Source organism: Lissotriton helveticus, chromosome 5_1, assembly GCF_964261635.1.
Source record: "Lissotriton helveticus chromosome 5_1, aLisHel1.1, whole genome shotgun sequence".
NCBI lineage: Eukaryota > Metazoa > Chordata > Amphibia > Caudata > Salamandridae > Lissotriton > Lissotriton helveticus.
In genome coordinates, this window is record NC_136065.1 from 1693710190 (window position 1) to 1693737905 (window position 27716).

The 27716-nt window shown below is 45.0% G+C and overlaps 1 protein-coding gene across 2 annotated transcripts in view; it reads right to left on the reverse strand.

Moving 5' to 3' along the window:
* The window catches only part of REC8 (REC8 meiotic recombination protein), a 690516-nt gene that overhangs the window by 163493 nt on the left and 499307 nt on the right, over positions 1 to 27716 (reverse strand). For both annotated transcript variants that reach the window (XM_078644950.1, XM_078644952.1), the window contains 3 exons: positions 11317 to 11567; positions 7461 to 7506; positions 7289 to 7355 (listed from right to left, as the gene is read on the reverse strand). In XM_078644950.1, coding sequence (XP_078501076.1) covers positions 7289 to 7355; positions 7461 to 7506; positions 11317 to 11567 — 364 coding nt within the window. The remainder of the gene's footprint in view (positions 1 to 7288; positions 7356 to 7460; positions 7507 to 11316; positions 11568 to 27716) is intronic.

Below are 27716 nucleotides of genomic sequence, written 5' to 3' on the forward strand. Positions count from 1 at the left end.
ATTCGGAGTTGTACACGACTTCGGAGTACTCTGGCAGGAGAGAGGTTTCATGACTTCCCATGGAACCAAGATTCAGCATGGTCTCCTCATTCAAGCTCTGTTAGATGCAATACATTTACCGACAGCTATCGCTATCATGAAGTGCAAAGCACATACGAAAGTTACTGATATTATTTCCCAAGATAATGATCTAGCAGACCGAACAGCCAAGCTTACAGCTCAGACTCCAGACATTCCAGTTAACAAGACACAGACATCCATTCCAGAACAGACTACTTGTATGACAGTTAAGGACCCTACACAAGATGTCATAGACATACAGTTACATGCTACTCCCGAAGAAATCAAGAAATGGTCCGAACAAGGAGGTGTCCAGACAGATCAGGGATGGTTGACGAAGGGAAAAGCCACATGGTTTCTCCCCGACTCTATGGTTCAAGTCATTATCAATACCGCACATAGTCCAGCACATCTAGGAGAAAAAGCTATGTTAGACAGTATACAGAACCTTTGGTTCAACAAGCACTTACGAGCTGCAGCCAAGCATAAAGTCCGTACTTGTATGATATGTTGCCAGTTCAACCCAGGTAAAAGTGTCCCGGTGGAACAAGGTGGATTCCAGCCCCCTGACCACCCTTTTGAAGTCCTCCAGATGGATTATATTCAGATGGAGCGATGTCGAGGTTTCAAGTATGTCCTCGTAGTTGTATGCGCTTTGTCCAGGTGGACAGAAGCATATCCAGTTCCAGATTACACAGCAGCGACCACTGCCAAGCAGTTGGTTCGTGAATTCTTCCCCCGTTATGGACTCCCTAGGGTCGTGTATTCTGATAACGGCCAGCCATTCTCATCTGAGCTCATGAAGCATGTTTCCCTTTTGTTAGGGTACCAGTGGAAGTTCCATTGTGTACGCCATCCTGAAGCAGCCGGTCTCGTAGAGAGACATAATCAAACCCTGAAAATCCGTATTGCTAAGACATGTAAAGAGAAAGGTGTAGACTGGCTAGTTGCCCTGCCAGTTGCTCTATTCTTTATGCGCATGGTCGCACATTCCAGATCAGGTCTGTCCCCTTATGAGGTCGTATTCGGCCGCCCCCCAAATATGTGGGGTACACCTAGACCCCGCAGTATTACAGATGTTTCCAGTAATATGTTGACAGATTACCTAGCTTCCTTGATGTCTGCCCTACACTCTTGTCGTTCCCAGGTTGCCGCTGCATTTCCAGATAATACCGAAGTGAAACCGCATGAGGTCATTCCAGGTGACCTAGTACTGGTCAGGAACTTTGATCGTTCAAGTCCGCTGGAGCCTCGCTGGAAGGAGCCGAGACTAGTCCTCCTGACCACCCGCACGGCCGTGAAGTTGGAGGGCCGCAAGGGTTGGGTCCATCTGTCGCATATCAAGAAATTTCATGGAGTCCGGAAAAAGACTTTTAATGACAATTCCAAAGACTGTTCCATTTTTAAAGACTGCCTGAAACCAGACTCTAAACCAGACATTAATCTAAATCCCGAACTGAAAGTTCCTCTGTTAGAGAAAACTCCGCAGCAGGAGTATAAATTAAAGCTCCGGTCTAGTAAAATAAGTCAGCCAGTTTAATTGTCTAAGTCCCCCTCGGGTGAAACGGTTAGACAGGTATCTGACATGTGTGAGATAGACCCCCATAGTGAGAGAGTTAGTCAAAACTCTATCCGATGTATCGTTTTTCTAAGTTTTCTATTGTTTCTAAGTTTGATGGTTACCTGCACAAGTTATGCATTACATTTATGTTTTCCAATTTCTCATGTAAATAAGTTTTCTAATGCTACAGTAGAGCACACATTTAGTGATCTGCCTCCTCACGAGTTATCCTATCGTCTTGCTATGAGAAATAATACATTCATCAGAATGTTACACTATTCACACCAGACCAGCAATGCTACTAATTGTTGGGTGTGTGGTCGACTCCCCCCTTTCCAGACACCGAAGGGAGTTCTGCCACTCTTTCCTTATCCGTTTTCACATAATGGTTCGTGTGGAGCATGGTCCACGTTAACGTCATCCTCCAATGATATGTCCCTTCTGAATAGAACATGTTTTCCAGACAAGCAAGGTCTCTCCCATAGAACAGGGTTAGATCTAGAAAATGAAGTATATGATTTAGGTAATTATTCCTCGAATTTTATGGTCCTGAATGTTCAGTCTGATACTACTCCAGACTTACCTGCTATTTCAGGATTACCAGTCAAAGGCGAATTATGTGTCAGAAATAATGGTTCCGCACATGTAGGACATAGTGATTGTACTACTACTGTCGAGTATAGTGACAGTGGGAAATCTATTTTCAAAGCTTCACGTCATTCTTATTTTGTTTGTGGTCAGACCGCATATGTTTGTCTGCCCCTCGATTGGGATGGAACCTGTTACATTGCCTTCCTACTGCCACCAGTTTTTCTAGCCCCATCAGATTATCACAGAAACACACATCTAGTACACGTCAGACATAGAAGGGAGATCGAGTCCCCAATTGTCGATCAAACTGAAACTGCTCTAGAACAATATACAGATTTCAATAAAGGTTTTTTCTTCTTTATAGGACCTGTCCAGAATAGTAAGTTAATCCGTAGACTAACCAGAACCCTTGAAGCAGTAGTGAATGAGACTACTTCTGCTCTAGGTAACTTAACCGAAGAGCAATCTGCTATGAGATTTGTCGTGCTCCAAAATCGTCTCGTTCTTGACGTCATACTGGCCGATAGAGGAGGAGCATGTAGAGTCATCGGATCTAGTTGCTGCATTTTCATTCCTAATAACGCGCCGTCTGTTTATTCAGCTATAACCAGACTTCATAAAATTGCCCATCAGTTACACCAGAATCCAGGCACCTGGACATGGTCCGGTTGGCTCTGGAGTATCATATCTGCCTGGGGATGGAAAGTATTGTCATTCCTAGGTATTGCAGTAATGATCATTTTCAGTTGCTGCCTCTGTATACAATGTGGCCCTGCGATTTGCGGCATTTGTGCTACCTCTTGTATTCCTAGTCCTAAGTCCCGTTCCAAGACAATTCGAGACGAGCAAATGATGCTATATGAAATGATAGATGGTATCATGAATATAGATGTTTCCTGATGGAAATGTAGGGCACAAGGAGGGAATGTGGAAAAGTAAATTTTGCCATGTTATATGTGCCTACGTGTTCCCCATGTTATGTTATATGTGCATGATCGATATGCATGTATTCCCTTCTGATCAATTAAAGACGCAATTACAGTTGTGTCCGTCTCTAGTATGTCAGTTTCCAGTTCTCGTGAATACAACGAATATTAGGCCTATGTAATCCTACGTTGCCACATTTTACAGTGTGCACGTTAATTCATTGAATTATCCCCGTTTCTAGGCCTCAAAAGGGCCCGGACTCAGATTCAGCTCCTGTTTCCTGAACCCTCTCCGAGGAGTGATACAGCCCCCACCTGTATCCCTGACCCTTAGCTTACTTTCATGCCTCGCAGTGCCCGGCTCGGCCTGGCTCTGCCTCCCAGTCTGCCAAGAGTATGTTATGATTCTAGTTATCAGTCCAGCCCTCCTTCTCTGCATTCCTAAGCTACTGAATCGCATCAATAGTTTCCGTCATGGTCTAGCCTTTATGTCTCCATGTAAGAGAAATACTGTATTAGTATTATAGAATATTCCTCGCACACACACTACATATAGGATTATGTATGCACCAGTCTTAATGTCTGTTAGCCTTTACTCTGATAACTTTTGGATTCTATCAACATGTTCTCTAAACACGAGATACTAGATAGGCTTTAGGTACATGTCGCTCTGACACTCCAGACTTTCGTCTCCTCTTCTAGCGCAGAAGTCATAGCCCCCAGTCCTCCTGGTAACACGTCATTGTCAGTTTGCGCGCACCACTAGGTTAGAGGTCCCAGCTGCTCAGGTAGCCCCCTCCATGTTTCCGCCCCGTTTATGACATATTCTGTTACGTTTGCATCACATGTCTATGTATACGCCCTGTACACACCTCTTGTTACACCCACTTTATGCCTTATCTTTCGCGACTGCTACAAACTCCGCCTACTGCTACGCCTACTGTATTGAATACAATGTATTTTGTTTAACTATAAATATTGTGTACTGTTATTAAAGTTTGCTAGCCATTCCCAGATCCTGCCCCGGCAGCTGTCGGGCCCCTGCCATCCTATTCCCATGCAGGCTGTCCTGTTCCTGTCCTTTTATGCTTAATTAAAGCCTGTCAACCTCAGCTACCTCGTATCTTGACTCTTATTTATTGAGCTATCTGTTTATATTGTATCCAGTCAAAAATAGAACCGGTAATTAATTATTTATTTACCACACCGGGAATGAAAACTGAGACTATCAGCATACAAGCTCGGAGCAGTCTTAGCTGTCGAACTTCTCGACACCGACCCTCGAGAAGGAGGCGGAGATTTAGGCAACAACAGATGTCTCGATGTTGACGGGTGTTTCGCTGCGAATGGAGACGTACGTGTCTCCTGATTAGCATACTTCGATCCCGAAGTAGCCTGCCTGGACGCAGACCTACTTCTCGGCAACGGAGGCTCTTGTCTTCTCGACGATAATCTGTCCCTCGCCGAATGTCTTGCCTGCTTTCCCGACGGCGAACAGACAGGAACCTGCTTCTTTTTTGACGCTGGAGATGTAGATCTACGACGTTCTCTGCGTTCTTCATGAGAGGAGGGCTCTTTGGAAGCAGGAGTACTTCCAAGGCCATTTTTAGAGTGACTCTTTCTTCTCTTCAGCATGGCATGAAGCTTTATCCTCTCTCTATCATGGAGAGTCCTTTTAGAGAAATGCTGGCAGTATTAGCATATCTCAGCTTGTGTGAAGTTGGTAGACACACAATGCACACCGAGTGTGGATCCGATTTTGCCATCTTCTTCCCACAGGAAGGACATTTATTGAAAGAAGCTGGCATTTCTGACCAGAAAAAAAGATGTAAATTAGTCAGAAAATCACTAAGAATAGCTACCAGCAATCAAAAATGTCCAATTTAAGAAGAAAAAAAGTAATTCTGACTAGAAATAGTCAAAAGGAGATGAGCTCAAGGTCCAGGATCCTCATAGAAGGAGCCGGAAAAAAGAACTAACCTAACTGTCACCTGTGGTGCATCATGGGAGCAGGGGGCTCCTGGGGATCTTAAAGGCACGGTGTCCATGCTCTTGGAATCCTTAAAGGCAAAGTGCCAATGGTTTCTATTACTGTGATTTGTTTTCTCTGTTATGCAGCCTATGGGCTAATTGCCTACTATGACTTGCCTTTTTTTCTGAAAATAAAGGGCTGTGTTTGGTACACTAGTGCAGTATATTTATTCTGTTATAGTGTTTATGTTAGAGATTATTTTCTTTTCTAAAAAATCCATGTAATTTTGGCACATTAGCCTATTGGAAGTGCCTTAGGCTGCATATTTATGTATAATAAATGTATATATGTGTGTTTTTAGAAGTACTCTGTACTTGTTTGTCTAAACATACACATATATATGTATTTTTTGTTATATGCTCCAGGATCCTGCACGTGGACGGGGCTTATTCAGAGCTTATGACTATTGATGAGTCTCCCCTGGAAGAGAACCTACTGTCGCCGTTTGGTCTGTCATCCACTCCATGGTAATTCACTAAGCAGTTCTGATCAGTGACAGAATGTCTCTACCCCAGGGACCTAGGCTGAATAATTTACCTAGATATTCAATGCCTCAAACACTGCTTACACCTCATTCAGAGCTGGATGTTGAACATCTAGCTGATGCCCAAAATGTCCCAAAACAGAATCCCTGTTACCTGGACAGATTCATACTACAACTTTCACCCTATGCAAGATTCACCATGGACATAGATCTCATCTTCAAGGAACACATTGCCAAGAAAACAAAGATGACCTGGTTCCAAATCACTCAACTAAAGTAAATGATACCACCCCTTCAATAAAGAGTCTTCAGAACTGCTGTTCACGCCCTAGCTGGTACTCTTGCATCCTGGTGCTGGCAATTCCCTGCTCCACAGACTCCCAGATGTCTCAGTGACCCACATTAAGGTCATCTTACACCTAACAGCAAGCCTCATCAAGGACCTGAAGATGACCATATCACCCCTCCAGGATGGACCGGTACCTTCTATCCTTGCCAGCTAACACCATCTCCAAAACCATCGGCATCTTACCTGAACAGGACATAAAACAAGTTATTTTTTTTATACATTCTCACCACGACTTAAATATGGGTATGCTATTCTATTCAACATTCTCAAATTCTGTTTCATCCTAAAGCCTCTCTGAATGCAGTAGCATCCTTGAGGTTAGGGGTTGACTACTTCAATTGCCACCTCCTTTTAGGCTCTTTAGTGGTAGATCCACTTACAGGCTGCCTGTCTAGGTCATAATCTGGCCCTCTTTGGCCACTTAACCTACCTGGCAAAGAAACTAAAGATCTCTGGTGGTTCACACCAACTCTACAGCTCTGACTCTCTATTACTCCAAATCACTACTTTAAAAAAGAAGTGTTACTCCAACCAATGTTCCTAGATGGCACATCCAAAGAGTAGAATTCCATACCCAGCAATCTGCACTACTACCTTCTTACTGGCTTTCACAAAATAAGTAAAACGCCTCCATCTAAATCAGTTCTACTTGTGTGTCACGCCCAACTTTTCCTGACTTTTGATCAGAGCCGGTTAAGTGCTCTTTAGCTATATACTCCTCAAGTTTATCCCATATAGGCAAACAAATTAACAACATAATTTGAATCATGCACCCGGAAGGGCACCTAGTAATCCAAAGAAAATCAGAGCACTTCATGATCTCACCAGAGGTATGAGGAGCAATATAAATTATGCAACCAGAGCTCCCAGAAAAGTACCTTAGGCCTTGTTAGGGCTATGGAAAGCCCTGAACAAATACCAACACAACACAATAGTTGCATTTCATGACCTGTCTAATAAAAAACAGGAGTGCAGGAAGAGGCGTAGTGAGAGATTTCCGTGTCACAAGCAGTTAGCTACCAGGTGATGTTTGTCAGGCTTTAAAACTTATAGCTATGCAACTATTGTACAGTACAGGTATTCTACGTGTTATAGAGTGGCAATACCAGGCTGCTGAACACCACCTGGTAACAACCTGTAAAACTGCAGTCTCTCATTTTGCTGCCTTTTGATGACCCTTCATATTCCACTAGATACAGGTGCCAAAATAACCATATAACACACTCTAGAAACTCATGGCAACTAGGCCATGTTTCACACTATACTGACTCTGCACCAACCTCACCTTCGTTCTTCAGGTGTCATCATCATAACTCGTGAACGCTCCTCCTCTGAAGTTTCCAGAGTAATTTCTGTCAGGAGGAAGAGGTTAGAAACCAATCAGTCAACATTAGGAACGTAAACAACACATCTTATTTCTACCATTACATCAAAGCACACTTTACTCCCAGGATTACCTGAGGACAACAGGTGGGGGGCTGTCCGTTCTTCTTCTCTCAATAACTGAAGAAAAGAGAAGAGAATCTTAACATTCTGCTTTCAATGAAAGTGTTCCGGCATCTTTCTAATTTAATGCAGACCTACTACTGTCTGCAGTAGGAAAGCTTCAACCATCAGTCAGTTATGCCATATCTATTAAGCTTTTGGCCTCACTATATAATTCTCTAACCGTCTGGGTTACCACATCCACCAGATATGTCAATACCACCATCCACCTATTGTAGACCTTCTCCAAATGAAGAGAAGCGTGTGTGCTCTGAGGGCTCTGTAACACAAGTTTCCCTTAGAAGATGCATGTGTCTTCAACGTTTCTGATGCAACAAGGGGCTATTCCGGTATACTGATGAATCAGATAAACTGAGGATTCCCTAATTGACACATAAAACTGATCTTGACATCTTTTGAGGGAAAAATGACAAACATGCCCCCCTCGTGTACATTATACATTGAAGACTCATGAGAAATAGATCATAAAGAACATACGGCCACATGCATCAATGTAGGATTCTGCATTTCCTAAATAGCGAAAATTAAGGAATCGCAATTTAGGATTGCAAAATCCTATGCATCAAGAAATCCTAAACGTTTTTAGGATTTCTTAATTTTCGGAAATTGCGATTCCTTAATTGCGAATCGCAATTAAGGAATGGCATTACATTGATTCCTATGGGCCTAGAGGCCCATAGGAATCAATGCCTTTTTGAGAATTTTTTTTTGCAAATGACATTTTGTTGATGCATTGCAAGGGTGCTGAGGGGGGTCCAAATGACCCCCCCCTGCACCCTTGAAATGTTTGTTTTAGTGCAAGTTTCACACACACATGTCCAAGGAAATGTGTGTGTGTAACATGACACTTTCCAAAATGCCTTTTTGTGCTTTTTTCCTGAATTTCGCAAATTAACACGAGGGTCAACCTCGTGTTAATTTGCACTTCCTATTTCAAAATTCGCATTTAAAAAAAAATTCATGCATTGCATTTAAGGAATTGCACAAATGCGATTCCTTAAATGCAATCGCATTTTTAGGAATTGCAAAAAAATGCGGATTTTCAAAAATTGTTTCATGCATTCCAAAAACTTATTTAGGAAGCGCAAACGGCCGAATTTACCGATTCGCACCGTTTGCACTTACTAAATAGGTTGATGCATGTGGCCGTTAGTTACTGCATCATAAAAGCATGCAGAAGAGAGTAGACTAGATGAAAATGCTCGTTTGAATAACATAGGTTTGTGTTTATTAAATTTCCATGGTGTATTTTTTTAACGTGGAACAGAATTGTGAAAGTGATGACTCGTGTTATAGAAGTTTCATTAATCAATTCTCTTTTGAATAATGATGTATGTGAGGAATTAATGGAACTAAATGTAAACTAGATAACCCTATGAACGTTTATTGAAGAGGTTTGCTCTAAAGCTATCTTTGCTCATGTTAAATTGTTCACCAACCAAACAAAATGAAACGGTGCTGCACATTTATGTTATCACTGAAACTTTCAGAAAATGATCTTCATTCATGTATTAATGAGAATTACTTGAAACGATTAAGGACCACATGCATCAAGTTGTTTTGCATTCGAAACGGTGCGAATCGCAAAATTCGGCCGTTTGCGAATGCAAAAACCTGTTTTGGGATGCATCATTTTTGCATGCACTTTTTTTGCGATTTCTCAAATTGCGATAGCATTTAATCGCAAATTTTGCGATTTCTTAAATGCTATGCATGATTTATTTTAATTTGCGAATTCTCAATTTGGAAGGGAAAATTTACCATGAAGTAAACCTTCATGGTAATTTGTGAAAAGTTTCAAAGTGCAAAAAAATGCTTTTTTGAAACTTATATTTTACACACACACCTGCCCTTAGGACATGTGTGTGAGTAAAATGTACTTACATGACATTTCAGGGGTGCAGGGGGGGTCCTTTGGACCCCACCCTGCACCCTTGAAATTGCATTCTCATTTTGCAATTCCTTATTTGCGAATTCGCAAAATGAGAATGCCTTCCCATTGATTCCTATGGGCCTTTAGGCCCATAGGAATCAATGTAATGCAATTCCTAAATGGCGATTCGCAATTAAGGAATCACAAATAAAGAAAATTAAGGAATCGCAAAAACGTTTGCAATTTCTTGATGCATAGGATTTTGCAATTCCTAAATTGCGATTCCTTAATTTTCGCAATTTAGGAATCGCAAATTCCCACAATGATGCATGTGCCCCTAAGTTATTTCGAATTTTTAAATAACTTTATACGTTGGTACTTTCGAAATGTAGTATTGTGCCTTAGCTACATGTGCTATTTGGAATGAAATTGAAATACTTTACATGTAACTAAAAGTGAGGAAAGAATATAAGTGTTAAGAACCTTTAGAATGAAATATGTGTTTCCATTGACTTATATTGTATATTTCATGAACTTAAATTTGATTTAGGCTTGCATTTTCTTACTCTTGCTCGATTGTGTTCTAATGAGAAGGTCTCATACATTTGTAATGTGGGATAAAACTATGTTCCATAAAAAGAGTTCCCATGCACATACCAGTACTATTCACAACTATTTTGTTACTTTGGGAACATTAGTCCTGAGCAACTGACCATTTCAACTCACTCATGTGCCTTGCTAAAAGACGATTGTTCAGACACCTATTTTTTTTTTGAGGGTTCGATAGCTTACGTAATGATCTCCACCTGTCTCCCATAATATGTGTCTTCTTTATGCTACATGACAATCTCTCTAAACAAAATGACCAGTAGACTGAGTGGTCTGACCGGGTGAGGTGACCCAGGAGGTGTCACCCAGGAACTCGGGGAAGGATATTACATGTTGGATGGATTATAAGGATGCCACTCTTTGTGACACAATTTGCCACCTTTCCACTGAGGATTGCTTCCATGCGGACTGTGAGACAATTTTCGTTCTTGTAGGCTCTTCTGGCTTTCCCTGGTCTGACGCATAGGCTGTGTGCAATACTCCCAGACTGTCCTCCCCTTAGGAGAGAGCTAATAAGGTTCATGTCCCTTTCAGAACTCTTCCTTTTGAGCCTTGGTAATTGATTGCCTGAAAGAGATTAATTTGATTATTCTGTACTCCTTGATTTACCTATCATAACTTAAAGATAAACATCTAACTATTCTTATATCCTGTTTCCGTCTCTCTGTGATTTTGTCTCCAATAATTGATTGTGTATTCCAATGATAGTATCAATGAGGGATGAGAACTCTAATTGAGAGGTATCTTGTCAACATATTCTAATGTTACTATTTTGCCTTGCTTTAACTGAATTGTTGGCTTGTATAGTTCTAGTCTGACTGAATTTCTACAGGAGAGTTGGTCTAGCCGTACAAATCCTGTATTTATATAGCATAGTTTTGAGAGTTATATACATGAATCTAATTACCAGCCTGTAGGTCAGTGACCCAATTCCTGGTTCTCAATGGATAACTGGATTGGATCCCCTACATCGACCCCTCTCGGCACGGTTCAAGATCCATCAGAGGACCATGTAAATGACTCTGCGGTGTAGTGCCAGGAGATAGTATGTTCAATAGTAAATGGGTCCATTGGCGCCCCAGCAATACTATTACTTTCTAAAACATGCTCTCTAACAAAATGATCTCTTTAAATAGGTGTAATGTACGTTAGAATAACGTGGACCTACATATTGCCCTGTTGGTTATAGTCATTCTATTATTAACTCCAATAGGGCTTTAATTTTGTAAATGGTATTTAGGACACACTATTTATATCAGCGGTTATTCAGACAATGATATTCCGGTACTATATTGTCGACAGCTGTCCAACAGGTATCTGCGTACCTCAAGCTCACTGACACTCTCCTGCTGCCTCTTCCTCTCTTCATCTGCTTCCTTCTCTTCATCTGCTTCCTTCTCTTCATCTGCTTCCTTCTCTTGCTCTGCTTCCTTCTCTTGCTCTCTTTCCTTCCTTTCCTCTGCTTCCTTCCATTCCTCCTCGGCTGCAGCCTCGGCCCGCAGCCTGTCATAGTCTACAGCCTCTATCCGAGCACAGCGAGACCACAGGCGGCGGAGCTCAGGGGGAATCCAGCGATCTGCAAAGAGGAGCACTGTGTGGAGTACCCTACGCGGTGTGGAGATTACCAGAGACAGAAGCAACACCAACAATGGAAGAGACAAAGAAGGCACAGCGAAGCATACTGAGAGGGGTGGAAGGACAAAAAGAGAGAAGTACAGAGAGAAAAGAGAAGAGAAGGAGCATGGACAGATTAACAGATGAAAGAAAACTTGTGGACGAGGCACAAAACAACATAAAGAAGAAGGCTGTGATAAGGCAAATAACAATGAGTCAAGAGACAGAAGAGAAAAACAGACAATAGTCAAAGGAAGAGGGAAAGGTCGAAGGACAGAGTCAATAGATAGAAACTTGAGCAAACAATGGAACCTTATTTGTAATCAAATTTCTCCTTCAGGACATCGTCATTAAATTAATACACACTGAATATCTTTGGCTAAGGGCAGGAAGCCATGGCAGACTTCAAGAGAAATTTCCGTTTGTAAAAAAAACATTTCAGACAGATGCCAATCTGACAATCAAAACGTCAGCACCATCTAGATTTCATTTTGAATTTGGTATAAAGAAGCAATAGCCATGAGAGGTTATGTTTTTATTATTCCTTTTAGAAGAAAGAACTTTGGGGAATCAACCATGATGACTCCTGCTTCAGAATGACATTTGACACCGAACCTTACAGGTCAGGAGCAGCCCCAGGCTTCTAGAGTAGAATGCAGGGTCAGTTAGACTGTTCATTTTGGCAGATCATACAGCATGGATCTTAATCACTAAATCCAAATGTTCGTCTGACTTTAATGGAGAGGCACGGTGGTTGCTTGTGAAGCTATTGAACACACCCAAGATAAAGAGCTAGGACTACAAACACATAACGTTTCCTTTTCGTTCATTGAATGGTCATTAATATTCATGCACAGTGAATAAAGAGGGAAGTTCATCTCACATGCACAAGGGTGAGTTGAACAGGAGAATGGAATAAAACCATCAAAATAAACAATTTTCCAAAGTATACTCACAGACACGTGTCTGTTCCTTAAAGAGAAGCCAGATTCTGTTTGGATTTTTCATAGGCTACAAAAATTCAGCTGCGCTAGTTCATCTTTTGTAGCGTTACTGGGCCATAGTATGCCTCTAAAGTTTTCTGTACATAATTTGGCCCCAAGACGAAATGATTATATGCTTTGGTCAATCATTCTTCATTTATGCCAATAATACCCATACTGTCCAGAGCCTAAATCAGGCATCAGCCAGAAACTTCAGCAACGTTATAAAATGCTTACCACAAGGACAAATTTGTTTGAAAACATAATCTTTCAAAAAGAGAGATTCTCCAGTTTCACGGCTCACACAGCAAGCAGCTATCCGATTGTACACATTGGCCATTGCTCTAACCCTTCTAAAGAAGATACTAGGAAGTTTTTTAGAGTCATCATCATTTTCACAATTTAAGCACTATCTTGCAGCTGTGTGACGCTTTGCTGAAACACATGCTGGATAGCCACAGGGCTTGCAGAATGCTGAAGCCATGGATTGGTTTTTATTTTACCATGCTTCCTTTGCTGGGTGCCCATCGCTGGTTGACGTCAGACATCAGAGGTCAGTTCAAGGCTATAAGTAAAACATAAAGGTTGTTTTACATATTTGAACTTCCTTTCCTAGTAGCTCTATTCTACTAGGTCATGCAAGACACCTGGAAAACTATCTGCTATTCTTATTCTCATCAAAGGCGTAGGATAGTTAGCAAACATTGTTCATTCCAGCATCCATCATTTAGTAATCTCCTCCGCTTATAGTACAACCTCAGTTCAAATTATTCTCAGTATACATTTTACTACCTTTCTTTTTCACTTCGTGGGACTAGGAGTCTAACTGTGTGTTTATGTATACTTTATGGGTGTGCGTAAACGTAGTTAACTCCTTACTCACACAGGAGCAAATAAAAGCCTGACTGGAGCATTTTCAGAGAATGTAATAGTTTCTAGGTAAGCCTTTATGGACTAAACCTGTCACCTCCATTTAACAAAATAAAGAAGAAAAGGCATGTCCTGGGATCAATTTATGTTTCTAGGCATCAGATGCAGAGCCCTTTTAATTTGAACCCATATGAATAAACTATTAATGGATGTTTTCCTTCAGTTCAGTGTTGCAGGCTTGAGATGGCAATTTTGTCATCAGTCATGTACAAGAGATAAGGTCTGCACTGAAATCTCCCATGTGGTTTAAAAGACAGGAAAAGCAGGTTGGAATACCACAGACATGGCCAATCCGGACAGATAACAATCACCCGTGTCTTCCCACTAAGGGACATATTTACTGAAATAGGACAAATTGAGGAAAGTATAGAGACAGCATCTGAAGTTATTATCAGCAAGGCACTGTCCTTGGAGTTAAGCTCAGCACACCCTAAAGCAAAGTCTTGATATTTTGAATATTCTGCTGGGGTGAAAAGACCTAGCTGTGGGGTCCCCCAGTCAACGAAGGTTTTAGTAAGGAAGTCATTGATGACTTTAGTTGGTTTTCAGGACTTCTGTTCAGCTTTAAATATAAATGAGCCAATGGCAAACATTGTGAGATTACTTTGAGAGGGTCATGGTTTTCATTCATCTTATTTTGGGGGTTCATACATGGTTACTGTATTGTGTGTGTAGTATGGCTCTTTTAGAAGGGAGTAGGGAATGACGTCAGGCTCAGAGGAATGGCTCTCAGTTCAAACACGCTGCTATTATTTTATAATACTTTTTGAGATAGCAATTCCCAGGACAGTGTTGTTTACCTGACTGTTTCAGCACAGAATATGGGTAGCAAGCTGATGGTGAAAATAACTTATTTTAGTATTTTCTTCAACCAGATGGAAGGGACTAAAGAGCAAAAGGGTGAACAATTAGCCTGTCTTCTCAGCTCCCTGACCACTTACACCACAGGTTTGAGGCATTCCTGAAACCGAGGTGCAGTTTGCTTAGGGTTTCAATTGAAATGGATGGAGTCTGGCTAGCAGAATAACGAAAACCTTTCAGTAAAAATAAACCCTACTGATAAACATTCATGGTGTGTACTTCAGAGATCCTTTGGCAACGTGTGTGGCAAAAAGTCCCCACATGGCACGCCCAACCAATGGGAATAGGACCCAGTTAGGACCTAGTCTGGCGTAGACAAAAACAAGGACCCCTGAAAAAGGCAAGGGACCGATCCCTAGTGGCTGCTGGTCTTAAAAACGCATTGCCTGAGTGTCGTGTGAGCGGAGAAGGGATGAATGAGTTTTTTTGGGGGGGATGCCGTGTTCTATTTTTCAATTTCTTCTTTTACAGTTGATAAAGAAGTGAAGTTTGAATGTGTGCCCGAGTGGCCTAGTACAGTCCCCAGAAAGAAACACACTGTAAAATGTCATATATCGTTATGCCTTTGAAAATCATAACAACATTTGTTATATACAAAAGGCCCCATATGCTGAAACCTCTGCATCACAGTGGAAAAACACTCCAAAGCTCTAGATTATGCATCATCTTGGAAGTGACTTCAAAATCTTCAAATGCCTCCTACCTTGATGTTTAACAACAAGTACGTTTTTAATGGTTCTTGAATATTGTAATATGAACATATGGATGTATGACATTACAACGCATGGTTTTACCACGCATGCCTTTACATCGCAGTTTTTACAACGCATGCTGTTACAACGCATAGCGTTAAGGGGTGCTGGATAGTGAATAGTTTAATTTACTATTCCAACTCCAGTCCCCGTGGATAGTAGGGAAGGAGTTGGATAGTAAATGAAATCTATTCCCTATCCTAGAGCGCCCCCAGCGCTTTGCGTTGTAATGACATGCGTTGTAATAGTTGCGTCGTAAAGGCACTGCGTGGTAAAAGTTGCGTTGAAAAGGATGTTCCCCGAACATATGCATCCTGAAAGTGCATTACACACACTCAGGGGCATATTATCAAGGACAGGCGATGAATTCCAATCGAAGCCCATGTTAGATGTGTTCACATCTAACATGGGCTTCGATTGGAATTCATAGAGCATATTATCAAGGCCATTATCGCCGCTTTATCGGCAGTTTCCTGCCGATAGAAGCGGCGATAATGTATCGCCTGTCCTTGATAATATGCCCCTCAGTCTTTTCAGGTATGCTCTAGCCTACTGCTATAATGCTTACCTTACGAACAGCTCACAGAGTGCAGTTGAGGAAGACATGTATACTAGCACCAGCCATACGGTATGGTATGGTCCTGAGTGACGTAAAAAAATAAAATAAAGGCTTGTTGGCTGGGCAGGCAGCAAGCGGAATAAATAGCACAGTTGCTTGGTGTCGAGTTCTACCAATTACTACGCATAGACAGGTAGATGATCGCTTTATTCTTTATTTCTTTACTCGGTCTCCGTGCCCACGTGCACGTCCTATCTCCTTGCCCTCGTCCCTGGAACTGTGCGCCCCACTCCTTGACCGGAAGTGGTGTCCTGTCTCTGTCCCCTCCCTTCAGCCGTCCGAGTGCAGGGTCCTAGTGCCCCTGACCCCAGGTCACTACATCTCCCCCTTTTGTCACAAAAAGACATGCAGAGAGGTAGTGATAGATCCCTTTGTATGTCCAGAAAGAACTAGTGATAGAGGGAGAGAAAACGAGAGAGAGAAAGAGAGAGAGAGATAATGGAAAAGGGGAGAGGCATGCCCTCCTCCTCATCATGGCATTTCTTCAATCAGTCTTTTTGTCCTTTTTCTTACTCTTTTCCCGTCATGTAACTCCTCGTCTTGTCCTTCGCAGTTGTCCGTGCTTTTTCCTTCATTTTCTACTGCATTGCTTTTCTCATGGGCACCGATGTTCTCTGCCGCAGTCTCTTCAATTGTCTTCACTCCTTTGAAGTGAGAGCTGTTCCTAGTTATTTGATAGGGGCCCGCTTTTGCCGTGATCATTGGTCCCTTGAATTCTGTTATTGTCATTTGGTCTCTTGAAAATGGGCTGTCAGATTTCCTCCTTTGCCGCTGACACACCACTACTTGGTCTCCTTGCTTCAGGTCGCCCGGCGTGGCATGTCGCCTGGCGCCCGCATTTGCTTTCATCTTCTCCTTTGCCACATGGTCCTTGATGGCGATGCTGCTGTGTTCTGGTGACTTCTTTGCTTCCAGCTGAGGTAGCCTTGTTCTGCTTGACCTTCCCAGCACTAATTCAGCAGGGCATCGTCCTGTGGAGCTGTGTGGGGTGTTTCTGTGGTCCCGTAGCACTTGACAGAGCGCCTGTCCTATGGAAATTTGCGTTATCTTTGCTCGTTGTACTGCCTTCTTTACGTTACGTTCTACCATCCCGTTCGCCTGTGGCCACAGAGGCGTTATCTTCCTTCGATAGATGCCTAGATACGCCATGAACTTTTTGAACTCCTCCCCTGAAAACGGAGGACCGTTGTCTGTCTTTAGTGTCTCTGGTGATCCAAGGCTGCAAATACATTGTCCAATGTGGTAGTGTCGCGGTTGCTGATGTGGAGGAGATGTGGCGTACGATGGGAAACCTCGAGTATTCAACTATAAGGGCTAGTAGATAGTTGCCTGTGTCTAGCGGCCCATAGAAGTCTGCCGCTAATGTTGTCCATACTGCATTTGGAAGTTCTGACATTTGTAGTGGTTCTGGTCTTGCTGGTTTGAGAGATGTAATTTCAAAAAGGGGGTGGTGATGGACAGAGTATCTGAGTTAATCAGAACACTCCTACCCAGTCAACTGATCAGGGCTTGATCCATCACCGTTTTTTAGCTCACTGCACCATCCCAGTTCAGAACCTGGCTATAGGCAAACTAGTCTGTCCCTGGCCCAGTGCATCATGGGAACAGGGCAGACCAAACTACCAAGCCAATTCTTCTTTTGGCCACTATAGGAGTGGCAGGGTATGCTCAGATGTGAGTCCCTTGCTCACTGCACCATCAGGATTCAAGCAAGCCGGGCCGAAGACGGCTGCAATGCCAGAAACCGGTCCCCGGAAGCTTGTTTCCTTTCCAGTAAAGAATTGGCTTGGTAGTTTGGTCTGCCCTGTTCCCATGATGCACTGGGCCAGGGACAGACTAATTTGCATGTAGCCAGGTTCTGAACTGGGATGGTGTAGTGAGCTAAAAAACGGGGATGGATCAAGCCCTGATCTTTTGACTGGGTATGAGTGTTCTGTTTAATTCAGATGCTCTGTCCATCACCACCCCCTTTTCTGAATCGTTTTGGCCACTATAGGAGTGGCAGGGTATGCTCAGATGTGAGTCCCTTGCTCACTGCACCATCAGGATTCAAGCAAGCCGGGCCGAAGACGGCTTCAATGCCAGAAACCGGTCCCCGGAAGCTTGTTTCCTTTCCAGTAAAGAATTGGCTTGGTAGTTTGGTCTGCCCTGTTCCCATGATGCACTGGGCCAGGGACAGACTAATTTGCATGTAGCCAGGTTCTGAACTGGGATGGTGTAGTGAGCTAAAAAACGGTGATGGATCAAGCCCTGATCTTTTGACTGGGTATGAGTGTTCTGTTTAATTCAGATGCTCTGTCCATCACCACCCCCTTTTCTGAATCGTTTTGGCCACAATAGGAGTGGCAGGGTATGCTCAGATGTGAGTCCCTTGCTCACTGCACCATCAGGATTCAAGCAAGCCGGGCCGAAGACGGCTGCAATGCCAGAAACCGGTCCCCGGAAGCTTGTTTCCTTTCCAGTAAAGAATTGGCTTGGTAGTTTGGTCTGCCCTGTTCCCATGATGCACTGGACCAGGGACAGACTAATTTGCATGTAGCCAGGTTCTGAACTGGGATGGTGTAGTGAGCTAAAAAACGGTGATGGATCAAGCCCTGATCTTTTGACTGGGTATGAGTGTTCTGTTTAATTCAGATGCTCTGTCCATCACCACCCCCTTTTCTGAATCGTTTTGGCCACTATAGGATTGGCAGGGTATGCTCAGATGTGAGTCCCTTGCTCACTGCACCATCAGGATTCAAGCAAGCCGGGCCGTAGACGGCTGCAATGCCAGAAACCGGTCCCCGGAAGCTTGTTGCCTTTCCAGTCAAGAATTGGCTAGGTAGTTTGGTCTGCCCTGTTCCCATGATGCACTGGGCCAGGGACAGACTAATTTGCATGTAGCCAGGTTCTGAACTGGGATGGTGTAGTGAGGTAAAAAAAGGTGATGATCAAGCCTGATCTTTTGACTGGGTATGAGTGTTCTGTTTAATTCAGATGCTCTGTCCATCACCACCCCCTTTTCTGAATCGTTTTGGCCACTATAGGAGTGGCAGGGTATGCTCAGATGTGAGTCCCTTGCTCACTGTACCATCAGGATTCAAGCAAGCCGGGCCGAAGACGACTGCAATGCCAGAAACCAGTCCCCGGAAGCTTGTTTCCTTTCCAGTAAAGAATTGGCTTGGTAGTTTGGTCTGCCCTGTTCCCATGATGCACTGGGCCAGGGACAGACTAATTTGCATGTAGCCAGGTTCTGAACTGGGATGGTGTAGTGAGCTAAAAAACGGTGATGGATCAAGCCCTGATCTTTTGACTGGGTATGAGTGTTCTGTTTAATTCAGATGCTCTGTCCATCACCACCCCCTTTTCTGAATCGTTTTGGCCACTATAGGAGTGGCAGGGTATGCTCAGATGTGAGTCCCTTGCTCACTGCACCATCAGGATTCAAGCAAGCCGGGCCGAAGACGGCTGCGATGCCAGAAACCGGTCCCCGGAAGCTTGTTTCCTTTCCAGTAAAGAATTGGCTTGGTAGTTTGGTCTGCCCTGTTCCCATGATGCACTGGGCCAGGGACAGACTAATTTGCATGTAGCCAGGTTCTGAACTGGGATGGTGTAGTGAGCTAAAATACGGTGATAGATCAAGCCCTGATCTTTTGACTGGGTATAAGTGTTCTGTTTAATTCAGATGCTCTGTCCATCACCACCCCCTTTTCTGAATCGTTTTGGCCACTATAGGAGTGGCAGGGTATGCTCAGATGTGAGTCCCTTGCTCACTGTACCATCAGGATTCAAGCAAGCCGGGCCGAAGACGACTGCAATGCCAGAAACCAGTCCCCGGAAGCTTGTTTCCTTTCCAGTAAAGAATTGGCTTGGTAGTTTGGTCTGCCCTGTTCCCATGATGCACTGGGCCAGGGACAGACTAATTTGCATGTAGCCAGGTTCTGAACTGGGATGGTGTAGTGAGCTAAAAAACGGTGATGGATCAAGCCCTGATCTTTTGACTGGGTATGAGTGTTCTGTTTAATTCAGATGCTCTGTCCATCACCACCCCCTTTTCTGAATCGTTTTGGCCACTATAGGAGTGGCAGGGTATGCTCAGATGTGAGTCCCTTGCTCACTGTACCATCAGGATTCAAGCAAGCCGGGCCGAAGACGACTGCAATGCCAGAAACCAGTCCCCGGAAGCTTGTTTCCTTTCCAGTAAAGAATTGGCTTGGTAGTTTGGTCTGCCCTGTTCCCATGATGCACTGGGCCAGGGACAGACTAATTTGCATGTAGCCAGGTTCTGAACTGGGATGGTGTAGTGAGCTAAAAAACGGTGATGGATCAAGCCCTGATCTTTTGACTGGGTATGAGTGTTCTGTTTAATTCAGATGCTCTGTCCATCACCACCCCCTTTTCTGAATCGTTTTGGCCACTATAGGAGTGGCAGGGTATGCTCAGATGTGAGTCCCTTGCTCACTGTACCATCAGGATTCAAGCAAGCCGGGCCGAAGACGACTGCAATGCCAGAAACCAGTCCCCGGAAGCTTGTTTCCTTTCCAGTAAAGAATTGGCTTGGTAGTTTGGTCTGCCCTGTTCCCATGATGCACTGGGCCAGGGACAGACTAATTTGCATGTAGCCAGGTTCTGAACTGGGATGGTGTAGTGAGCTAAAAAACGGTGATGGATCAAGCCCTGATCTTTTGACTGGGTATGAGTGTTCTGTTTAATTCAGATGCTCTGTCCATCACCACCCCCTTTTCTGAATCGTTTTGGCCACTATAGGAGTGGCAGGGTATGCTCAGATGTGAGTCCCTTGCTCACTGCACCATCAGGATTCAAGCAAGCCGGGCCGAAGACGGCTTCAATGCCAGAAACCGGTCCCCGGAAGCTTGTTTCCTTTCCAGTAAAGAATTGGCTTGGTAGTTTGGTCTGCCCTGTTCCCATGATGCACTGGGCCAGGGACAGACTAATTTGCATGTAGCCAGGTTCTGAACTGGGATGGTGTAGTGAGCTAAAAAACGGTGATAGATCAAGCCCTGATCTTTTGACTGGGTATAAGTGTTCTGTTTAATTCAGATGCTCTGTCCATCACCACCCCCTTTTCTGAATCGTTTTGGCCACTATAGGAGTGGCAGGGTATGCTCAGATGTGAGTCCCTTGCTCACTGCACCATCAGGATTCAAGCAAGCTGGGCCGAAGACGGCTGCGATGCCAGAAACCGGTCCCCGGAAGCTTGTTTCCTTTCCAGTAAAGAATTGGCTTGGTAGTTTGGTCTGCCCTGTTCCCATGATGCACTGGCCCAGGGACAGACTAATTTGCATGTAGCCAGGTTCTGAACTGGGATGGTGTAGTGAGCTAAAAAACGGTGATGGATCAAGCCCTGATCTTTTGACTGGGTATGAGTGTTCTGTTTAATTCAGATGCTCTGTCCATCACCACCCCCTTTTCTGAATCGTTTTGGCCACTATAGGAGTGGCAGGGTATGCTCAGATGTGAGTCCCTTGCTCACTGCACCATCAGGATTCAAGCAAGCCGGGCCGAAGACTGCTTCAATGCCAGAAACCGGTCCCCGGAAGCTTGTTTCCTTTCCAGTAAAGAACTGGCTTGGTAGTTTGGTCTGCCCTGTTCCCATGATGCACTGGGCCAGGGACAGACTAATTTGCATGTAGCCAGGTTCTGAACTGGGATGGTGTAGTGAGCTAAAAAACGGTGATGGATCAAGCCCTGATCTTTTGACTGGGTATGAGTGTTCTGTTTAATTCAGATGCTCTGTCCATCACCACCCCCTTTTCTGAATCGTTTTGGCCACTATAGGAGTGGCAGGGTATGCTCAGATGTGAGTCCCTTGCTCACTGCACCATCAGGATTCAAGCAAGCCGGGCCGAAGACGGCTGCAATGCCAGAAACCGGTCCCCGGAAGCTTGTTTCCTTTCCAGTAAAGAATTGGCTTGGTAGTTTGGTCTGCCCTGTTCCCATGATGCACTGGGCCAGGGACAGACTAATTTGCATGTAGCCAGGTTCTGAACTGGGATGGTGTAGTGAGCTAAAAAACGGTGATGGATCAAGCCCTGATCTTTTGACTGGGTATGAGTGTTCTGTTTAATTCAGATGCTCTGTCCATCACCACCCCCTTTTCTGAATCGTTTTGGCCACTATAGGAGTGGCAGGGTATGCTCAGATGTGAGTCCCTTGCTCACTGCACCATCAGGATTCAAGCAAGCCGGGCCGAAGACGGCTGCAATGCCAGAAACCGGTCCCCGGAAGCTTGTTTCCTTTCCAGTAAAGAATTGGCTTGGTAGTTTGGTCTGCCCTGTTCCCATGATGCACTGGACCAGGGACAGACTAATTTGCATGTAGCCAGGTTCTGAACTGGGATGGTGTAGTGAGCTAAAAAACGGTGATGGATCAAGCCCTGATCTTTTGACTGGGTATGAGTGTTCTGTTTAATTCAGATGCTCTGTCCATCACCACCCCCTTTTCTGAATCGTTTTGGCCACTATAGGAGTGGCAGGGTATGCTCAGATGTGAGTCCCTTGCTCACTGCACCATCAGGATTCAAGCAAGCCGGGCCGTAGACGGCTGCAATGCCAGAAACCGGTCCCCGGAAGCTTGTTTCCTTTCCAGTAAAGAATTGGCTAGGTAGTTTGGTCTGCCCTGTTCCCATGATGCACTGGGCCAGGGACAGACTAATTTGCATGTAGCCAGGTTCTGAACTGGGATGGTGTAGTGAGGTAAAAAAAGGTGATGGATCAAGCCTGATCTTTTGACTGGGTATGAGTGTTCTGTTTAATTCAGATGCTCTGTCCATCACCACCCCCTTTTCTGAATCGTTTTGGCCACTATAGGAGTGGCAGGGTATGCTCAGATGTGAGTCCCTTGCTCACTGTACCATCAGGATTCAAGCAAGCCGGGCCGAAGACGACTGCAATGCCAGAAACCAGTCCCCGGAAGCTTGTTTCCTTTCCAGTAAAGAATTGGCTTGGTAGTTTGGTCTGCCCTGTTCCCATGATGCACTGGGCCAGGGACAGACTAATTTGCATGTAGCCAGGTTCTGAACTGGGATGGTGTAGTGAGCTAAAAAACGGTGATGGATCAAGCCCTGATCTTTTGACTGGGTATGAGTGTTCTGTTTAATTCAGATGCTCTGTCCATCACCACCCCCTTTTCTGAATCGTTTTGGCCACTATAGGAGTGGCAGGGTATGCTCAGATGTGAGTCCCTTGCTCACTGCACCATCAGGATTCAAGCAAGCCGGGCCGAAGACGGCTGCGATGCCAGAAACCGGTCCCCGGAAGCTTGTTTCCTTTCCAGTAAAGAATTGGCTTGGTAGTTTGGTCTGCCCTGTTCCCATGATGCACTGGGCCAGGGACAGACTAATTTGCATGTAGCCAGGTTCTGAACTGGGATGGTGTAGTGAGCTAAAATACGGTGATAGATCAAGCCCTGATCTTTTGACTGGGTATAAGTGTTCTGTTTAATTCAGATGCTCTGTCCATCACCACCCCCTTTTCTGAATCGTTTTGGCCACTATAGGAGTGGCAGGGTATGCTCAGATGTGAGTCCCTTGCTCACTGTACCATCAGGATTCAAGCAAGCCGGGCCGAAGACGACTGCAATGCCAGAAACCAGTCCCCGGAAGCTTGTTTCCTTTCCAGTAAAGAATTGGCTTGGTAGTTTGGTCTGCCCTGTTCCCATGATGCACTGGGCCAGGGACAGACTAATTTGCATGTAGCCAGGTTCTGAACTGGGATGGTGTAGTGAGCTAAAAAACGGTGATGGATCAAGCCCTGATCTTTTGACTGGGTATGAGTGTTCTGTTTAATTCAGATGCTCTGTCCATCACCACCCCCTTTTCTGAATCGTTTTGGCCACTATAGGAGTGGCAGGGTATGCTCAGATGTGAGTCCCTTGCTCACTGTACCATCAGGATTCAAGCAAGCCGGGCCGAAGACGACTGCAATGCCAGAAACCAGTCCCCGGAAGCTTGTTTCCTTTCCAGTAAAGAATTGGCTTGGTAGTTTGGTCTGCCCTGTTCCCATGATGCACTGGGCCAGGGACAGACTAATTTGCATGTAGCCAGGTTCTGAACTGGGATGGTGTAGTGAGCTAAAAAACGGTGATGGATCAAGCCCTGATCTTTTGACTGGGTATGAGTGTTCTGTTTAATTCAGATGCTCTGTCCATCACCACCCCCTTTTCTGAATCGTTTTGGCCACTATAGGAGTGGCAGGGTATGCTCAGATGTGAGTCCCTTGCTCACTGCACCATCAGGATTCAAGCAAGCCGGGCCGAAGACGGCTTCAATGCCAGAAACCGGTCCCCGGAAGCTTGTTTCCTTTCCAGTAAAGAATTGGCTTGGTAGTTTGGTCTGCCCTGTTCCCATGATGCACTGGGCCAGGGACAGACTAATTTGCATGTAGCCAGGTTCTGAACTGGGATGGTGTAGTGAGCTAAAAAACGGTGATAGATCAAGCCCTGATCTTTTGACTGGGTATAAGTGTTCTGTTTAATTCAGATGCTCTGTCCATCACCACCCCCTTTTCTGAATCGTTTTGGCCACTATAGGAGTGGCAGGGTATGCTCAGATGTGAGTCCCTTGCTCACTGCACCATCAGGATTCAAGCAAGCTGGGCCGAAGACGGCTGCGATGCCAGAAACCGGTCCCCGGAAGCTTGTTTCCTTTCCAGTAAAGAATTGGCTTGGTAGTTTGGTCTGCCCTGTTCCCATGATGCACTGGCCCAGGGACAGACTAATTTGCATGTAGCCAGGTTCTGAACTGGGATGGTGTAGTGAGCTAAAAAACGGTGATGGATCAAGCCCTGATCTTTTGACTGGGTATGAGTGTTCTGTTTAATTCAGATGCTCTGTCCATCACCACCCCCTTTTCTGAATCGTTTTGGCCACTATAGACGTGGCAGGGTATGCTCAGATGTGAGTCCCTTGCTCACTGCACCATCAGGATTCAAGCAAGCCGGGCCGAAGACTGCTTCAATGCCAGAAACCGGTCCCCGGAAGCTTGTTTCCTTTCCAGTAAAGAACTGGCTTGGTAGTTTGGTCTGCCCTGTTCCCATGATGCACTGGGCCAGGGACAGACTAATTTGCATGTAGCCAGGTTCTGAACTGGGATGGTGTAGTGAGCTAAAAAACGGTGATGGATCAAGCCCTGATCTTTTGACTGGGTATGAGTGTTCTGTTTAATTCAGATGCTCTGTCCATCACCACCCCCTTTTCTGAATCGTTTTGGCCACTATAGGAGTGGCAGGGTATGCTCAGATGTGAGTCCCTTGCTCACTGCACCATCAGGATTCAAGCAAGCCGGGCCGAAGATGGCTGCAATGCCAGAAACCGGTCCCCGGAAGCTTGTTTCCTTTCCAGTAAAGAATTGGCTTGGTAGTTTGGTCTGCCCTGTTCCCATGATGCACTGGGCCAGGGACAGACTAATTTGCATGTAGCCAGGTTCTGAACTGGGATGGTGTAGTGAGCTAAAAAACGGTGATGGATCAAGCCCTGATCTTTTGACTGGGTATGAGTGTTCTGTTTAATTCAGATGCTCTGTCCATCACCACCCCCTTTTCTGAATCGTTTTGGCCACTATAGGAGTGGCAGGGTATGCTCAGATGTGAGTCCCTTGCTCACTGCACCATCAGGATTCAAGCAAGCCGGGCCGAAGACGGCTGCAATGCCAGAAACCGGTCCCCGGAAGCTTGTTTCCTTTCCAGTAAAGAATTGGCTTGGTAGTTTGGTCTGCCCTGTTCCCATGATGCACTGGACCAGGGACAGACTAATTTGCATGTAGCCAGGTTCTGAACTGGGATGGTGTAGTGAGCTAAAAAACGGTGATGGATCAAGCCCTGATCTTTTGACTGGGTATGAGTGTTCTGTTTAATTCAGATGCTCTGTCCATCACCACCCCCTTTTCTGAATCGTTTTGGCCACTATAGGAGTGGCAGGGTATGCTCAGATGTGAGTCCCTTGCTCACTGCACCATCAGGATTCAAGCAAGCCGGGCCGTAGACGGCTGCAATGCCAGAAACCGGTCCCCGGAAGCTTGTTTCCTTTCCAGTAAAGAATTGGCTAGGTAGTTTGGTCTGCCCTGTTCCCATGATGCACTGGGCCAGGGACAGACTAATTTGCATGTAGCCAGGTTCTGAACTGGGATGGTGTAGTGAGGTAAAAAAAGGTGATGGATCAAGCCCTGATCTTTTGACTGGGTATGAGTGTTCTGTTTAATTCAGATGCTCTGTCCATCACCACCCCCTTTTCTGAATCGTTTTGGCCACTATAGGAGTGGCAGGGTATGCTCAGATGTGAGTCCCTTGCTCACTGTACCATCAGGATTCAAGCAAGCCGGGCCGAAGACGACTGCAATGCCAGAAACCAGTCCCCGGAAGCTTGTTTCCTTTCCAGTAAAGAATTGGCTTGGTAGTTTGGTCTGCCCTGTTCCCATGATGCACTGGGCCAGGGACAGACTAATTTGCATGTAGCCAGGTTCTGAACTGGGATGGTGTAGTGAGATAAAAAACGGTGATGGATCAAGCCCTGATCTTTTGACTGGGTATGAGTGTTCTGTTTAATTCAGACGCTCTGTCCATCACCACCCCCTTTTCTGAATCGTTTTGGCCACTATAGGAGTGGCAGGGTATGCTCAGATGTGAGTCCCTTGCTCACTGCACCATCAGGATTCAAGCAAGCCGGGCCGAAGACGGCTGCGATGCCAGAAACCAGTCCCCGGAAGCTTGTTTCCTTTCCAGTAAAGAATTGGCTTGGTAGTTTGGTCTGCCCTGTTCCCATGATGCACTTGGCCAGGGACAGACTAATTTGCATGTAGCCAGGTTCTGAACTGGGATGGTGTAGTGAGCTAAAAAACGGTGATAGATCAAGCCCTGATCTTTTGACTGGGTATAAGTGTTCTGTTTAATTCAGATGCTCTGTCCATCACCACCCCCTTTTCTGAATCGTTTTGGCCACTATAGGAGTGGCAGGGTATGCTCAGATGTGAGTCCCTTGCTCACTGCACCATCAGGATTCAAGCAAGCTGGGCCGAAGACGGCTGCGATGCCAGAAACCGGTCCCCGGAAGCTTGTTTCCTTTCCAGTAAAGAATTGGCTTGGTAGTTTGGTCTGCCCTGTTCCCATGATGCACTGGCCCAGGGACAGACTAATTTGCATGTAGCCAGGTTCTGAACTGGGATGGTGTAGTGAGCTAAAAAACGGTGATGGATCAAGCCCTGATCTTTTGACTGGGTATGAGTGTTCTGTTTAATTCAGATGCTCTGTCCATCACCACCCCCTTTTCTGAATCGTTTTGGCCACTATAGGAGTGGCAGGGTATGCTCAGATGTGAGTCCCTTGCTCACTGCACCATCAGGATTCAAACAAGCCGGGCCGAAGACGGCTTCAATGCCAGAAACCGGTCCCCGGAAGCTTGTTTCCTTTCCAGTAAAGAACTGGCTTGGTAGTTTGGTCTGCCCTGTTCCCATGATGCACTGGGCCAGGGACAGACTAATTTGCATGTAGCCAGGTTCTGAACTGGGATGGTGTAGTGAGCTAAAAAACGGTGATGGATCAAGCCCTGATCTTTTGACTGGGTATGAGTGTTCTGTTTAATTCAGATGCTCTGTCCATCACCAACCCCCTTTTCTGAATCGTTTTGGCCACTATAGGAGTGGCAGGGTATGCTCAGATGTGAGTCCCTTGCTCACTGCACCATCAGGATTCAAGCAAGCCGGGCCGAAGACGGCTGGAATGCCAGAAACCGGTCCCCGGAAGCTTGTTTCCTTTCCAGTAAAGAATTGGCTTGGTAGTTTGGTCTGCCCTGTTCCCATGATGCACTGGGCCAGGGACAGACTAATTTGCATGTAGCCAGGTTCTGAACTGGGATGGTGTAGTGAGCTAAAAAACGGTGATGGATCAAGCCCTGATCTTTTGACTGGGTATGAGTGTTCTGTTTAATTCAGATGCTCTGCCCATCACCACCCTCTTTTCTGAATCGTTTTGGCCACT